The 16,049-nt window shown below is 53.8% G+C and overlaps 8 protein-coding genes across 8 annotated transcripts; 3 read left to right on the forward strand and 5 right to left on the reverse strand.

Annotated features, from left to right (window-relative positions):
* Window positions 1–156: 156 nt before the first annotated feature.
* PV08_04575 (uncharacterized protein) lies at window positions 157–1,328 on the reverse strand (the record flags this gene model as incomplete). Its single annotated transcript, XM_016378920.1, has 2 exons — window positions 157–1,091; window positions 1,211–1,328. The coding sequence occupies 2 exons, from the start codon at window positions 1,326–1,328 to the stop codon at window positions 157–159; spliced, it is 1,053 nt and encodes a 350-aa protein (XP_016237597.1).
* A 691-nt stretch (window positions 1,329–2,019) lies between these two features.
* Window positions 2,020–3,183, reverse strand: PV08_04576 (uncharacterized protein; the record flags this gene model as incomplete). The annotated part of the gene is made up of 1 exon (XM_016378921.1): window positions 2,020–3,183. The coding sequence occupies one exon, from the start codon at window positions 3,181–3,183 to the stop codon at window positions 2,020–2,022; it is 1,164 nt and encodes a 387-aa protein (XP_016237598.1).
* A 397-nt stretch (window positions 3,184–3,580) lies between these two features.
* On the reverse strand, window positions 3,581–5,650 carry PV08_04577 (uncharacterized protein; the record flags this gene model as incomplete). The annotated part of the gene is made up of 1 exon (XM_016378922.1): window positions 3,581–5,650. The coding sequence occupies one exon, from the start codon at window positions 5,648–5,650 to the stop codon at window positions 3,581–3,583; it is 2,070 nt and encodes a 689-aa protein (XP_016237599.1).
* Window positions 5,651–6,597: 947 nt separating this feature from the next.
* PV08_04578 (uncharacterized protein) lies at window positions 6,598–7,204 on the forward strand (the record flags this gene model as incomplete). The annotated part of the gene is made up of 2 exons (XM_016378923.1): window positions 6,598–7,034; window positions 7,090–7,204. 2 exons carry the CDS (start codon window positions 6,598–6,600, stop codon window positions 7,202–7,204), a joined length of 552 nt encoding a protein of 183 aa, XP_016237600.1.
* Window positions 7,205–8,003: 799 nt separating this feature from the next.
* On the forward strand, window positions 8,004–8,766 carry PV08_04579 (uncharacterized protein; the record flags this gene model as incomplete). The annotated part of the gene is made up of 2 exons (XM_016378924.1): window positions 8,004–8,408; window positions 8,467–8,766. The coding sequence occupies 2 exons, from the start codon at window positions 8,004–8,006 to the stop codon at window positions 8,764–8,766; spliced, it is 705 nt and encodes a 234-aa protein (XP_016237601.1).
* A 208-nt stretch (window positions 8,767–8,974) lies between these two features.
* On the reverse strand, window positions 8,975–9,847 carry PV08_04580 (uncharacterized protein; the record flags this gene model as incomplete). The annotated part of the gene is made up of 1 exon (XM_016378925.1): window positions 8,975–9,847. The coding sequence occupies one exon, from the start codon at window positions 9,845–9,847 to the stop codon at window positions 8,975–8,977; it is 873 nt and encodes a 290-aa protein (XP_016237602.1).
* A 719-nt stretch (window positions 9,848–10,566) lies between these two features.
* Window positions 10,567–12,646, forward strand: PV08_04581 (uncharacterized protein; the record flags this gene model as incomplete). Its single annotated transcript, XM_016378926.1, has 3 exons — window positions 10,567–11,149; window positions 11,199–12,516; window positions 12,571–12,646. 3 exons carry the CDS (start codon window positions 10,567–10,569, stop codon window positions 12,644–12,646), a joined length of 1,977 nt encoding a protein of 658 aa, XP_016237603.1.
* Window positions 12,647–13,788: 1,142 nt separating this feature from the next.
* On the reverse strand, window positions 13,789–14,916 carry PV08_04582 (uncharacterized protein; the record flags this gene model as incomplete). Its single annotated transcript, XM_016378927.1, has 1 exon — window positions 13,789–14,916. One exon carries the CDS (start codon window positions 14,914–14,916, stop codon window positions 13,789–13,791), a length of 1,128 nt encoding a protein of 375 aa, XP_016237604.1.
* Window positions 14,917–16,049: the final 1,133 nt, after the last annotated feature.

Here is a 16,049-nt window from a genome sequence, read left to right on the forward strand (position 1 = left end):
GTGTGTGCTCACGCGGTGTATCTGCTGAGCAAGATATACAGAGCTACTCAGATATACTACCTGTAGTTCCTGAACCTGTTGGACATGTACCGTGTTCATGCACCTTGTACAATCTTCGGACACGTCTCCAACTTGACTTTGTCCAACCCACGCCAATCAGGCCCGTGGATATTGTCGTCTGTTATTACTCACCAACCCGTCGTGACTCTCCTCTCGTCCCCTCGCCTCGTCCTCTCGTCTCTGCTGCACATCGGCGTGACCGACGTGCTTTTCCGGATCGAACACGTAAATAGGCCACTCGATGCCGACGGTGCGCTTCACCATCCTGGGCAGCCTAACCCACACCCCCGGCGGCAAGGGAACGAGAATGCTCGTCCTGTCCAGCCAGGCCTTGTGCCTCGTCCAGCATTCCCCGCCCGGGCCGTCCCTTTCAAACATCTTCTTCGCGCCCGGGCGCTCCTGCAGCGTCAGTCCGGACACGAAGAGCAACAAGAGCGTCAAGAGGACGGCCCCGGCGACGCTCGCGTGCTGTGCCGCGTACGGGCCCGAGCCCGAGGGCACGTAGCCGTACGCACTGGGCGAGACGGCCATCGTGAAGACGGCGAACTGCACGACGATCTCGCCAAAGTAGTTGGGATGCCTGGACCACGCGAACAGGCCGGTGTCGCAGGTCGCCGCGCGCTCGTTCCCGGCGTCGCGGCGGAACCGGTACTTTTGGACGTCGGCCGCGGCCTCGAGCAGGAACCCGGCCGCGAACATGACGACGCCGGCAACGTCCGCGGGCGTGCCGAACGGAGGCTGCGCGGACGCCGTGACGCGGGGCGAGTTGAGGATCGTCACGGGCAGACTGACAGTCCACACCCACAGGGCCTGCAACGTCCAGAAGGCCAGGAACGGGAGGAAGCGGGACCGTCTGTCGTCGAAGCGCGTGTCGGAACCCGTCTTGAGGATGCGGAAGAACAAAAACCCGGAGAGCCGCAACGCCCAGACTGCGAGACACAGCGAACTCAGGATCTGGCGCGCCGTGTGCGTGGCAGACAGCGAGAGTGTCAGGACGGAGAGGATGACGAAGTTGGTGCCTCCTGCGAAGTCTGGTTCGGTTGTGTCGTCAGAAGATGCGTCTTCACGTACGTATCTCGGGAGCAAAAGGAAATGAACAAAATACTGCGCTGCAACTGAAGAACTCGACGGCCAGGTACGGAATACGCACCTGTCAACTTGTCGAATTGGCACGTGTATGCTATGCAGAAGCCGACGAGCTGGTACGCCACGGTTATCAGCAGCGTGATGGCGAGGTAGTAGTCGTCAAGGACGTGATGGACAGCCATCCTGCTTTTGAGTCGGCGGAGAATGAACTCCGAGAAACCTTGGTTTCTTCTTCTTCAGGTCTTGTCGTCTCCCAGCTTTGGTTATATAACGTCGAGGCTGGGATGTTATGAAACCGAAACACGGTGTGCACGTGGAGTGTAGCAGGTTTTGATCCGTTCTTTTTCACATACCTTGAGGCACAAATGGACATGTAATAAGGAGGACGCTCCCCGTCATGTCGCACACACAGACCTACCTGATATCGTACCAGATGTCACCGCATGCGCCTGTCCGGTGATTGTTTCACTATTCGAGATCTTGAGCCTGGATCAACATTCGTTGTGCTGCGAATCTGTCGGTGGACATGACGTCGTTGATTCTGGCGGGAGATCGACACCGGAACAACGTTACCCCGGAGAGCCCAAAGCGCCAGTCTCTCGAGCCTCACAGCCTCGTTGTGTGTGAGTCCGAGTTCGAGGTAGCAGCTGCAGTTATCAAAAGGGGTGGACATTGACGAGGTAAGTATAAAGCAATCATACACCGGTTCGGCTGAGGAGTGGCCGGGGTATCATTCCATTCTGCAGGCTATTCAAAATATCACTGCCGCTTATACTCCGTCCAACCAAACCACACACGCGACACAAATCATTGGTTCATTCGTTTGTACAGGACGGCGCAGCAAAATGATCCTCCGCTTCAGCATACAATAACCTAGTAGCCGGCCTTCTTGAGTTCTTGTTCCGTCCACTCCCAAAGTTTCTTGCCTGCCTCGGCGTCCGTGGCCCATTTGTTGTTCTGTGCCTTTCCGACGGGGGTGTAGTACTGTCCATTCTTGAGCGCTTCCTTCTTCGCACCGGCCGCCAGCCACAAAGTGTTCAATGCTCCCCCCGCAACGGACGTGAAAATCAGTGGACCAACCAGCTTGGTTCCGTATCTGACGAGCGGATTCGTCTGGAAGTTCGGTGCATATAGACCCGTATGGATCATACCGGGATGCAGAGACACGCTCGTGAAGGCCGGATACCGACGTGCAAATTCCGCTGCGAACAAGATGTTTGCGACCTTCGATGCCCCATAGCGAGCCCATGGGCCCTGGGCGTAGAGCTTGTCCGTGGACAGGATGGTGTCGAGTTTGGGAGAAAAGTTGTATGCCTCGGACGACAGCGAAACAACTCGGACGTCGGGGTTGTACTGGCTTGCTGTCTTTTGGAGCGTTGGGAGAAGCAGCTTGGTCAACAGAAAGTGGCCGACGTGGTTGGTGCCCAGCTGGATCTCCTGTCCAGCAGCGGTTTTTTCCGCCGGCACCGCCATGATCCCGGCATTGAGAATCAAGATGTCAAGCCTGTTCGTGCGACTGACGACTTGGTCTGCCGCTTTGTGGATCGACGGCAAGGACGCGAGGTCGAGCGGTAGAAACTCGATGTCCACATCTTGTGAAATGCTGGCTTTAACGGAAGCAATCGCCTCGTTGGCCTTGGCTTCACTTCGCGAAGCTAGGAAGATCTTGTGCGGATTGTGCCTTGCGAGTTGGAGGACGGTTTCTTTGCCCAGGCCAGCATTGCCTCCCGTGACAAGGATGACTTTGTCCGAGAGGCTGGGGAGATCCTTCTCCGGTTTGAACGACGGGCTGCTGCTAAATGGCCACATGTTGACAAGACTAGGAACAAAGGTGTCAATGGCAGTTAGAGGGTGGGTCGCGTATGTCAAGGCTAGGCCTGTAGCGAGGTAGAAGAAATCTTGGAGGTTCGAGAGGCTTGGAAGAATGAGGTTATTCCTGATGCTGGGAGTTCGAGTTTGGTCGCTGGGCTGGTCGTTCCTTTGTATGTCCTCGATCTCGCTGTCTTCCACATCTTCTGACAATGAAGGGGGCGCCATTGGCGCACGAATATTTCCCCGTTGCCCGTCGCGAGGCTACGTAGAGACACTCTGAGATACATCTAGGTAGTTACGTACCTCTCCAGGTACCTGAGCAGAAGCGAGAGTCGGAGGAACAGGGGACGAGACCCGCCGTTACTAACCCGGCTCTGATTGGGTCGAACCACGTTACGGCCGCAGCACTGGCCTACTCATCTAATCCAGCAACGACCTGGTTTATCGACACCGGCGACCACGGGAGATATTGATTAGTGGTGCCATCAAATGCAAGATACAAATCAATAAATGTTTTGCTGTAAAGTTCTCAGTTCATGGGTATCATCAGAATATGTAGTCCTTTGTCAGAACTCCCACCGCTATGCTAGAATAACACACACCACGCTGTAACCGCTGCTCTCTAATAACCAAAGCCCTCTACGTGAAGATATATCCCTTGCGCGCCAGTTCCCTTATGTACCGCTCGTTCATCTGATAATGCGACCACGCTTCGTCGCACATCGTCCTGTAAGCCCTGTGGCCCGCAAACCACCACTGCGCTTTCTCCCTCTGCCTCCTCCAGGACTTTGCGGATGATACTTCGTGGCTTCGGCCGACCACCCACCAGCTTGAGGCGTTGTGTAGAAGTATTTGCTTCAGTGGAGCCTTTCTCATCGAGGGACGACATGGACGAGGATTCTGCACTTGATGTGGGAGCACAGCAACAACAAGTTTTGGGTTCTCCAACCTCGTCAACGGTATTCCTGCAGCAGCAACTTCCGTCTGGACCGCAACCATCTTGGCTGTTGTCTTTGGACGCCACCGATCGAACGTCAACGGTTTCCTCCGTGACTTTTGGGCCTGTTCCAGCCTGTTTGGTCTCAATAGCGGCTATCTCAGCCGTGCCATGTGCCAGTTGCTCAGATCTAAATTCGGTAGTGGATGCTTCCAATTTATCGTCACAAGTCACATAGATGCTGAGGTCCAGTTCCTTGTCAGAATGACCATCGTGTTGCCGGACTTCGTCAACGTCCATTAACGCGCTCTCCAACTCTTTCCGAAACCAGGACACTCGATCGCGAGCCTTCACCACCCATACAAACCGGACGCGCTTCGTGACGATGCCAGCACCAGAAACGCTAGTCTTCCACCGGTGTATGATGTCGCGCATCAGGGGCACTGTGAAAGAAGCGCCAGTACTTCCAGCAAAGAAACAGATGCTGTCAAATTGTCGCAATGGCCTGATTTGGCCGTAGGGACCTTCAATTCCGACGAGCTTACGTCGGCGCACAGCGAGATCTCCCTGACTCGGTAGGCCCAAATTCTTCTGGGCAAACCGATGGAACCGTTTTGTGCCACCGCTTTGTGCTTGAACCAGAAATTCCAACTTTTCATCGGACTGGATCGAGGTGATGCTGAATGGATGACTCTGCAAAGGAACCACCGTATGGCACGAAAGAAAGACGTGCTGTCCCGCATTCCACCTCAGGACTGGCTTGTCAATTGTAATCCGCGTGACGTTTCCTGGCAGGGGGGTCAAGGTTGCTCTGTTTGCCCAAAGCCAATCTCTTCCCGGCACTCTTCGATGGAAGATTGAGAAGTTGGCGAAAAGAGTGATGGCAAATCTGAGGACCCGATCGAAGAAGAAGATTGCAACACACGCCCAGACGTAGCCCGGTCCATAGTCAACGTGTATCACAACACATCCAATGAATCCAGAGAAAAGGATAAGGTGCAGAACGAGAAAAACCTCGTAGCTCAAGCGTCGCATCGGTGCAAAGGAGGTAGCCACAACGGCGGTCAAGATGCACCAAGCAGCGAAGCCGGTCTGGGTCATATTATCCGTAGTAAGCATCACTTTGATGTAATCGTAGCGAGCCCAGCTTCGGAAAAAAAAACCCATGTGGAAAGTAGCAGTCAGCCACAGAACCCGGGCAACCCATCGATGTAACCAAGAAAGTCGTTCGTAGCCGACGCCGGACAAAAAGCCGATGATGTTTTGCTTACCCGCGAGGAGGAAGATTAGAGGTAGTTGTGTTTGAGCCACACATCCACACCGGTACGCGATGTTCTCCCAGCTCCATTGATCTTCAGTGTCGTATTTGTAGAAGCAAAACACACAGACGGTGGTGAGGTATGCCAGAACCACAATGACTTTGCCCAAGGGAGGCGAGCGGAACTTCAACCACCCAAATTGATAGGTGGGAAGAGAGGAAGCATTGATTTCGCGGCTGATGGCTGTTGCTGTCGCATAGAAGCTCCAGAGAAAAGACTTTGGCTTCGCGTCGAGGCTTCGCTGCCGTTGCCAGAGGAGGATATGGTCAAGGACATTCAGCAGGGCTGCGAAAGCAATGACGGAACCGATAACCACCCAGAACATTCTCTGCATGTAGAAGTAACCTGGAACATGGTTCCCCGGGCTCATGCTTCCCATATCCATATCCATACCCGGCATGTCCCCATCATCATCATGTCTCGCGAAAAGAGCCATGGCAAACCAGCAGTAGACGAGCAGAATTCTAGACGTTCGCTTAAGGTGTGGTGAATAAAAGTACCGGCGTGGCACAAGAGCAATCACGACAATGAAACTTTGCTGCTTAGTGCCATAGATGCAGTCGAGTACTTGGTATTTGTCCGTCGAACATATGCCAGAGACAGCTGGGTTGGTTCGGCCTCAGGGTGTGATAAAGTCGTGAACAAAAACCGGAGGCGGCGTAAGATACAACTGTGTGATGTTCTGTTCTTGAAAAGAAACCTCCAAAGGCCCAGGATCTGCCAGGGAAAACGTGCTCTCGGGATAAAAGGATCGGTCGGGACCAAGGGAGTCCACCTGATTAGCACTGGAGCACGTTAGGAGAAACAAAGGAAACATGCTCAACAAGGCGCGACGTGCACCGGGGCGGTGTACTGTACGAGGTACAGACGGTACGGAGACGGCGACAAAGGGGAAAAGACGTTCACTGGCGAACTGTGCCGAAAGCGGATTGTGCATGCGCCTCAACCGCAGCTAAAAGTGTGAAGCCGACAAACTTGCTCGCCAAGAACTTGCTCAACACGGGTCTTTCCCACGCCCTCAGCAGCCTCACTGGCCCACGCAGTCAGATCAGTCAAATCAAGCTCACGCTGGCCTCGATCACCGACCCAGAATCATGCGTCTTGTCGATAGCAACGTGGTGGACTCGGATGCCCACTAGAATGTCATGCTGCTCACCTCGCCGGTGAACGAAGACGCGGCCCATTTTCTGTAACATGCTCAACCTCTGACTCTGTCGCGCATCATTAAACCTACAGCTTTGCACCCTTTGGAATTGCAGAACTCCAGCAACTCTACAGTTCGCTGTATACGCGTATCAGATCCAGAGCCAGTACTTTTCAAGGCAGCAAAACTACGCCTTCTCCCACCTCGATTACAGCGTCGCACCCAGAACATCTCCCATCATGTCTCATTCGATGTCTGATTCGATGTCCGGCATGAGCCATATGGACATGACATTCTTCACCGGCCACACCACTCCTCTTTACTCGAATTCATGGACACCGTCGTCAATAGGAGGCTACGCCGGCACCTGTATCTTCCTGATCATTCTCGCCATCATGTTACGACTTCTCTTTGCAGGAAAGGCTCTTTGTGAACAGAGGTGGTTGACTGCTGCCCAAAATCGACGCTTTGTGCTTGTACGAGGGCGGCAAACGGAAGCTGGTAGGATTGATCAGGATCCGGACGCCAAAACCGGTTCGCTGGTCACAGCGAACGGTGTGGAGGAGAACATCAAAGTTGTACAAGCATCGACCGGAGCAGTGGTCCCTTTCCGACTCTCTGTCGATGTACCTCGTGCTTGTCTGACCACCCTTATTGCCGGTATCGCATATTTACTGTAAGTTGGATCAATTTCCTCTACGAGGTTTCGAGCAGGACCTGACCTCTGACAGCATGTTGGCCGTTATGACTATGAACGTGGGCTACTTTCTCTCGGTGCTGGCTGGTGTTTTTGTCGGCGAACTGGCAGTGGGCAGATATGCTCAGATTGACGAACATTTGCATTGAGCGACGTTTAATGATACCCCTATATTTTATAGCCAAAAGCTTGACCTATCGCCCGCCCTCAACAAACTGTCGATAGGAGGTCGTTGGACGGCAGAGGGACGTTCAGGGCTCGTCTTATTTCGTTAGAGTCGGTACAGCTGGGCATTGGCAATTCCGATTGATGATTGTATGATATACATCGAACTGAAGCTTCAGACTCAGAAACGGCTGCTCTAGACCGCTTACCTCGTGGTGGTGCTCATATGCTCGTACCACTTGTGCCACCACACGCGCCCATGACCAGCCCTTACAAAAGGAACGTGAATGCGATTGTGGGACTCCATCGACTCGTCCAATACGAGTTGCCCCTTGTTCTCCCCCTCGGAATCCCTTAGCGATCCTCGAGCCCCTGTCCCGCGCTGCGAAGGCTGGGCTAACAAAAAAGTGAGCATGTTTTCGCTCTCCACCACAAATGTGCTCTTTCCAACCAACGAGGTATTCTACGTGCGTGCCTTCACCAATGCTTGAATCAAGCAAGGTCAGGTAAGCTCAACAAGCAAGCGAAGCTCCGGCGCGATCATAAAACAAGCTACAAAGTGGGTGGTCTAAAGGGCACCTTGAGTTCCACTGCAGGAGCCGACATATTTGGACCGTGGCTCACGACCTGCTGTACATTCTTCCTGTCACTTCATCCTGTGCTTGCCGCCCTCCTCGCTCCTCCATCTGCCCTGGCTCGTCCCTCTTTTTCTACGTTCTGATCGTCTTCGTGTTGCCCTGACCACTCAAGTCTACCAATTCCTGGATCTCATCTACCGACACAATGGTTCCTCAATCGCTCCTTGCAGTCCTCTCGCTGCCTCTGTTGGCCACTGCTCACTTCCACATGCTCTACCCAACACCGCGCAGCGATGTCGATGACACAGAGCCCACTTCCCCCTGTGGCGGCTTTCCAATCTCGGCGAACCGCACTTCCGTCTCGAATTCGGCTTTCCCTGTAGCTTTGGAAATGGAGCACGATCGAACTGTCGTCCAGATGCTGCTCGCATTGGGCAACCAGCCTGGCGACAGCTTCGACATCACCCTCGAACAGACCTTCCAGCAGCAGGGCTTGGGCGATTTCTGTCTGCCTACGGTCAAGATCCCTGCCGGCTTGAACATCACCGACGGCACCAATGGTACTTTGCAGGTGATCACAGATAACGAGGCTGGTGGCGGCTTGTATATAGTACGTTATCGCTCTGGGCGCATTGTTCGAGTTGCTGTTGACTAACATACTTGTCTAGTGTGCCGATCTCACGTTCACATCTGATCCAACAATTCAATCCCTGCCAAGTGCTTGTAAGAACGGGACTGGCGTCACAGCCTTCCCACTGTCGGCGATTGTCAATGCCAATGCAACCAATGGAGATGGGTCGCCCCAGGGCGGCTCCGGATCTGGCCCAGCCTCATCTTCAAGCACCTCAACGCCAAGTGCAACGGCGAGCGGTTCATCGAGCTCTCAGACTAGCAACAGCGCGGTTGTACTTACTGCTGGCTGGGGCGCGTTGGGTGCTGCGGTCTTGGGGGTGGCCGCCATGCTGTAAGATGGTGAAGACTCAAAAAAAATATCCTTCAAGCTCGCGAGCAGTATTGAGGTCACGAACACTGTTCACAATCAGATGATGCTCAAAAGTGATAACTCTGCTGATTTGAGATGTAAACACTTTGAGAATGCATTCAATTACGAAGCATTAAGTTTGCCAACAAGTATCGATTTTCATAATCGGTTGCCCTTAGATTAAACACCATGCGTTAGGGCCATGTCTCAACCAGATTCCACTCGCCTATAGTTTCACTCGGCTGTCTTCCGCCTGGTCCACCAACTTCTTCTGCCAAAGTCCAAATTTGTCTTTTTGCGTTGGCTGGATCACTCAGATCCACTGCCTCAACCTGCTCAGGCGTGATGATGCAGACGCGGAAGTTTTTTCTGGCCAGTGGTTCGTCGGAAAGATGGCCTCCCTTTTGGCCCAGTCCCTCCCCTGCTTCTTCGTCCTTGCCCAGATCTACTGCTTTGCCGGGCTCGGGGTTCTTAAAGGAGCCTCTCATCATGGGAGAGAGGTTCTCAAAGTAATTTTCAACCTCGCGCTTCCATGACCAATCCTTGTTCTTCTCCGCGTGATGCTCTTTCGTTCGCATGTACCGACCGACCTCGGCCTTGACGGTGACGGTGCCGGAATTCTGTGCTTCTTCGCCGTCTTCGATGTCGTCGGGTCCCACGATCCAGCATTTGCCGCGTACACGCCACTGGGTCATCGTGTCCTTGACCCAGTAAACTGCCTCCACGGGCCCGCCGCCTCCAGAGCCCGATCGAGATTGTGCGAGATCGCCTTTGCCCTTGCCGGTTGCGAATATGTCAAACGTCTTGCCCATCCGTGCATCCGTGGTGAAAGTCGGACAGTCGGATTCGTAGATGGCCGGGTTTTTGGGGAGTTTGTTATACTCATTCTCTGGCAACGTGGCCCAGAAGCCACGGAAGATACAGGTCCGCACGCGGGGTAGACCGTCCTTGGTGACTGTCGCAAGCATGAACTCGACGCCCGACCCACGATTGCCAGCACTCTCCGCGAGATGCTCCTGGAATAATCGCTTCCACGGGGCCGCGGTGGTGGTGGTGGGATGCGACATGGTGGAAGCGAGGCGGCTCAAACGACTCACTGTTCTGGATGCCAGGGTGAAGAAGACTTGGAATGTGTTTGGGGGAATCCTTTCTTCATCTATAGCAGGTCACCTCATCCGTCCCATGCCTGATCTAGAGTCCTGATGTTGATGGTCCATGACGCGCTGATTCTAAGATTGAATTCATTGCCCTATGATAATGACGTCGGGCAGCAAAACTGCACGCCTTGTGTACTTGTAGTGGCGCGCGGAACGGCTGTGGCTCGAGGGCTTCGACCTGGCTTGTGGGCTTATCAAGCGGAAGCCTAAGGTAGTGCAGCCGTAGCCTTGTCCCGCCCGGCGCCCCCTGTGCTCGTTGGCTGTAGCGCGTTCCTGGTGAGGCTGAAGGCAAACTGTGGCTAGTGCTTTATCTCTTGGTTGCCCGGAAACACCAGGGCAGTAAATTGAGGCTAGCGAGGCCACGCAAGATGCATTGTATTGTAGTCAACCCTAGCAGGGCATATTCTCCTCCTCTTAGCTGACTGCTAGTCCTGATCTCGTCCTCATGCGCAGCTGGGTTCCAGGGCACTTGCACTGTATTTGTCTTCACTAGCCACCGGGTTGGTGTTCTGAAGGTGTCGGTCACAAGAAGCAACCTTTGCCCTTCACCGTGCGGAAAGGGCTAGCGAGGCCTCCGCCAAACACCCTACAATACCAGTCCCCAAAACATAACCTCACCCAGGACACGCATGGCCGTTGCTAACCCACCACTCTCTCCAACCTCACAAAAAGACCTCAAGATGGTCATGCCTATGCCTCCTCCTCTCTTGCACACTCGTTCGGGCAATGAGCTGTACGATCGTCCTCAAACACCGACAACACCTGGTGGAAATCATGGTTTCACCAGCCCGGTCCAGACACCGCAGGGCAGTCCAAGCAAGAAACAACTTCCTCCCGGCGCCAATGACTTGCCAAACGTCTTTGAGAATGCTATGAAATTGGCTCCTGCATCGCCTACCAAGACTCAGCCGTTGTCACCTACGAAACAAGGTCTTTCGGTTGGCACCGACAATGTCAACAGGGACCCCTTTACTGATCACAACAACCATCACTATGGCCGTTCTGAGAGTCCTACCCGTCAGTCAAACAAGGAAAACGCACCAGCCATCAGATATGGCAAGGACGTCCAGCAAAACCACGCTGCGTTGTCGAGACAAGAGCAATACCAGCCAACCGAGTCGAGGAAAACAATCACACGTGGCTTGACCACCGAAGAGATGCAGAGACTGCAACTCCCCAAAGTCAAGCGCCTCGCAAATGTGACTCAACTGTGTAAGTGTTCATGGCAAAAGACATGCTGGTCTGTCTCTGACTGGATTAGACTTCCTCGACTACTACTTCGACCTCCTTTCCTACGTGCACAACCGTCAATCTCGAGAAAGTGCGTTCAAGGCTTCTTTCCCAGAACCACCGGAGACCCCGAAAGAAGAATACGATGCTGCCTTGCACAAGTATCTTGGGCGTGAACGTGCTAATCTGCGGAAACGTCGCACTCGTCTCCGCCACGGCGACTTCCAGATCTTGACACAAGTTGGTCAAGGCGGTTATGGTCAGGTCTACCTGGCTCAAAAGAAGGACACACGCGAAGTCTGCGCACTCAAGGTTATGAGAAAGAAATTGCTGTTCAAGCTGGACGAAGTCCGACATATCCTGACCGAGAGAGATATTCTGACTGCTGCCAAGTCTGACTGGCTTGTGAAACTGCTCTATTCGTTCCAGGACGACGAACAGATCTACCTTGCCATGGAATATGTTCCAGGTGGTGATTTCAGAACACTCCTGAATAACACTGGCGTGCTCCATAACAGACATGCTCGATTCTACATTGCCGAGATGTTTGCATGTGTTGATGCTCTTCACACCTTAGGCTACATCCACAGAGACCTGAAGCCGGAGAACTTCTTGATCGATGCTACTGGCCACGTCAAGCTCACCGATTTTGGTCTTGCAGCTGGTATGTTGAGCCCCATCAAAATTGAAAGCATGAGAATCAAGCTTGAAGAGGTCGGAAATACCCCGGTGCCTTTCGGCATCACACCAGTTGAAGATCGATCAGCCGATCAGCGACGTGAGGGCTACCGTTCTCTGCGAAAGAAGGACATCAACTATGCCAAGTCCATCGTCGGCTCTCCCGACTACATGGCGCCTGAGGTGCTCAAAGGTGAGCAGTACGACTTTACCGTCGACTACTGGTCCCTTGGATGCATGTTGTTTGAGGCACTTGCCGGTTATCCACCTTTTGCTGGCGCTACGGTCGATGAGACCTGGCAGAACTTGAAGAGATGGCAACGTGTTCTGCGAAAGCCAATCTACGACGATCCGAACTATTTTCTCAGCAAGCGCACATGGGATCTGATCACTCGCCTCGTCGCCGCCAAGGACAACCGTTTCAAGAACATTTCAGAAATCCACAAGCATGAGTACTTTGCCGAGGTTGATTTCAATGCACTGCGAGAGCAAAAGGCGCCTTTTGTGCCTGAGCTTGACTCTGAGACCGACGCTGGATACTTTGACGACTTTAGCAACGAGGCAGACATGGCTAAGTACAAGGAGGTGCATGACAAGCAACGAGCTCTCGAAGACATGGCTGAGAGAGACGAGAAGATGGGCAAGAGTTTGTTTGTCGGTTTCACTTTCAGGTAATTATGTTCAACCCTCTCACGGTATATCAAATGCTAACCTTCACTACACAGACATCGTAAGCCAGATACAGAGGGGAGCCCGCGAAAGCGGATCGAGACGGACGGCACATTCGGTACCATGTTTTAGTAGCTTGAGGGAGGGAGCTTAAAGCATCAGGACGAGGATTCGAGGAACTAGAGCCAAGACGGATTTCGGTTACCAGAATCAAGGAATCGTATGCATACGACAGTCACGGAAAGTTCTTCTTGATGGATTGGAGAACGGCGTTGGGATTGTATCTTGAAGTTGAGCAGACCACGACTTTAGGGTTTTCAGTTGCGGTTGTGTTTGTGCATGTGCATGTAATGTGGGATGACAGAAATGATGCCCATGGCACGCAGACAGAGATTGTTGGCACGGGATGCGGATTGGACCTTGGAGTTGATCTTGGTTGCGGACGATGGAGATCAAAAGCGTGAGGAGTAGTAAGGCGAGTAGTTATTGTCATGGTCAAGTCAGAGCAAATCAATTATTGGGCTGTTTGTTTATTGGGTTGATTGATGTTAGAAATGTAGAGGCTGATGATTCTCCTTCCGGGAATTGTGTTGCGTATGTTCACTTTGTGGAAGTGATGGGGGCCTTTTTCGTATTATGTCGTAGACTCGAATTGAGTGTGTGCCTCGATTTGTTAACGTGGATAGATGAAGGAGAATACTGAATGCTTCTGAGTAGTCACCTGGGTCGTGAGTGATGTTGAGTGAGTGGTTTCTGTCACTTCTTCTCTTCGTCTCTGGGGGGGTCTATGGAAGAAGAGCCATTACATAGAATAGATATCTAGATATATATATATATCTCAACCCTATCAAAAGCCCCCTCTCCCTCCCTCTCTCTCCCTCTCCCTCTCTCTCTCTCTCCCTCTCCCTCTCTCTCTCTCTCCCTCTCCCTCTCTCTCCCTCTCCCTCTCCCTCTCTCCCTCTCTCACCCTCTCTGTGGATGGTCCTCGCTGGATTGGCATCTTGGTCTTCTGACATCGCCAGTTGTGGCCGACATCACAGGTGAGTATGGTCAGCGAGCGTGTGTGGAGTCAAGGTAATGAATGAGGAAACAAACAAAAATGGAGAATTTCATGTTTCCATGTAGGTATATATAAAGACTCGCCGTGTATAAATATCTCTCTCGTGTCTCTGTCTCTGTCTCTCTAAAGCTAATCTCACTTTGTTTTTTTCTTTCGTCTTTTGGTATCTCTCTATCGGTATCGGCATCTCTATCCACTCTACGGTCTCCATCTCTCACTGCTTGAAATTCTTCGCGTGACCGGGCCACTGCTTCTCAAAGGCGTCGACGGTGTCCAAGATGGACCTGTCGTAGGAGATGAAGCCGTCGACGCCGAGGGCGTCGAGGGCCTTTGTCGAGACCATGCTGGGCTCGCCGTCGACGAAGGCGTAGTCCGGGGTGTACCCCTCGCCGGGGTTCCCGACGACGATGTCGCGGTCGGGGAACCTCTCGCGCAGCAGGTCCGCGGCGGCCTGCGGGGGCGCCTTGCCGTTCGCGACGAGGTAGCGCTGGCCGTCGCTCCGGGCGGGGTGCTCCATGGCCCAGACGTGCAGGCGGGCGACGTCGCGAACGTCGATGTATCCCGCGCTGCCGATCTGCGCGGGCACCGTCTTGTCGCCGCTCCAGATGCGCCAGACGGGGAGGAGCGTCTCGTTGAGCGCCTCGGGCGTCTTGGGGAACGAGGCCGGCGGGCCCGTCACCACGGACGGGTTGATGGCGGCGACGGCGAACGGCGGCTTGTGCGCCGACGTCCAGTCCCAGACCGCCCTCTCGGCCGCCGCCTTGGACGCGCCGTAGGCCACGCCGGGCGAGAAGGTCTCGCGCGCCACCGCCTCGCCGCTCGTGTTCCAGTCGGCCTCGGTGTACGCGTGGCCGGGCGGCTGCTTCCACCGGTCGACGACGGCGGCGACCGACGACGTGACCACGAAGGACTTGAGCGTCGACGACGCGTGCGCGAGCGCCGAGTCGAGGATCGACAGGTTGCCGCCGACCGCGGGGCCGTAGAAGGCCTCGAGCGTCGTGAGCGAGAAGTCGACCGGCGACGCCGTGTGGATGATGGCGTGCACGCCGCGCACCGCCGAGTCGAACGCCCCCGCCGCCGTGATGTCCGGGACCACGACGTGCTCGTACTGCGACTCGTAGCCCTCGAACGCCCCCGAGAGGAGGTGCGCGTGCGCCGTCGACGACCGCGACGTCCCGCGCACCGTGTACCCCTTCTGCAGGAGCTGCAGGCCGATGTGGCCGGCGATGTACCCGTTTATGCCGGTCACGAGGACGATTTTGTCCTTGTTCGCTGCTGCTGTTGCTGCTGCTGCATCAGGACCGGCGGAGTCGAGCGCTGATGACGGCGGTGGTCCTGCCATCATCAGCGGAGACGGAGGCAGTGGGGATGACGGCGATGAGAGAATGGGAGATCGGGACTGGCTCCTGCTCCTGCTTCGGCTGAGTGAGCGTAGGTAGAGGTGCGAAAGTCTCTTTGAAGTCTCTATTTTGGCGACTTTTGTGTGCTGGAAGGGGGGATATGTGGTGGGTTTTTATATGTACACCCTCGGTGGGCCAGATACGCCGATAAGGTGTGTTGTGCGTGTGTATGTGTGTGTGTGGACACAAGTGTATATGGATCGAGGGAGCACTTCAGGGTGGATCCCTCTCTAGCTCCCTAGGCGGGCACCTGGAGTCAGGTAAAGGGGGTTTCGAATGCTGGTCTGTAGACAGATTGCCGCGGTTATGCGCTCATTGGTGTTTTGTCTATCCTTTAGGGTTGTTTTGTTTGTAAGCTGTGGGCTCAATATGTCGTGTCGAGTTGAGTGAAACAGCTCTTGGTGACAAATTAAAGCGTTGAGCTGTTTAGAATAAAAGATTAATAATAAGCAGGCTGACGACCGGTCACCGGCTGTGAATAGCGGCGTTATCACTGTATCTCCACTTTGGAAGATGCAATGGTCCCGTGTACAGATTGACTAGAACTAAAAGTCCCAAAGTCTTGAACGGTGGCACAGGACGAAGAAAGTCCGAAGGTGACGTCGAGGTTGGTGGAAAAAGGACAATTGTAGTTCCCGTCTTTGGGTCGAGATGACACTTTATTATATGAGCTTGCGAGATGCCGCAGGAAGTGAATTGTGGCTGTGGCTGATCGATGCTCGTATTTATTGTCGGCCTTGTCCTCAGAATGGCATGTCAAGGCGATAGTTTCATAAGCAACGAGCGGCGAGTCACGTCGAGAGCGACCCAATGATGATCGATTTGCTGAGAGATTGGCCACAGACCGGAGAATTGACCGGGGTGCACGAATTTATATTTCCACGGACTATACGAGTTCTCCGTATCAAGTACTACAAGAGCCTACCTGACCTACCTGAGTAGATAATTATCTGGTGGTGAAGAAGACCACAAACTGGACAAGAGCGTTGATTTTTGGTGGCCTCAAATTGACGTTATCCGCACACTATGCCAGACGAAATCAAAGTGGCCATTTTAGCTGTAGCTTCTTCCTCCG

The sequence above is a fragment of the Exophiala spinifera genome, assembly GCF_000836115.1.
Source record: "Exophiala spinifera strain CBS 89968 unplaced genomic scaffold supercont1.3, whole genome shotgun sequence".
Lineage (NCBI taxonomy): Eukaryota > Fungi > Ascomycota > Eurotiomycetes > Chaetothyriales > Herpotrichiellaceae > Exophiala > Exophiala spinifera.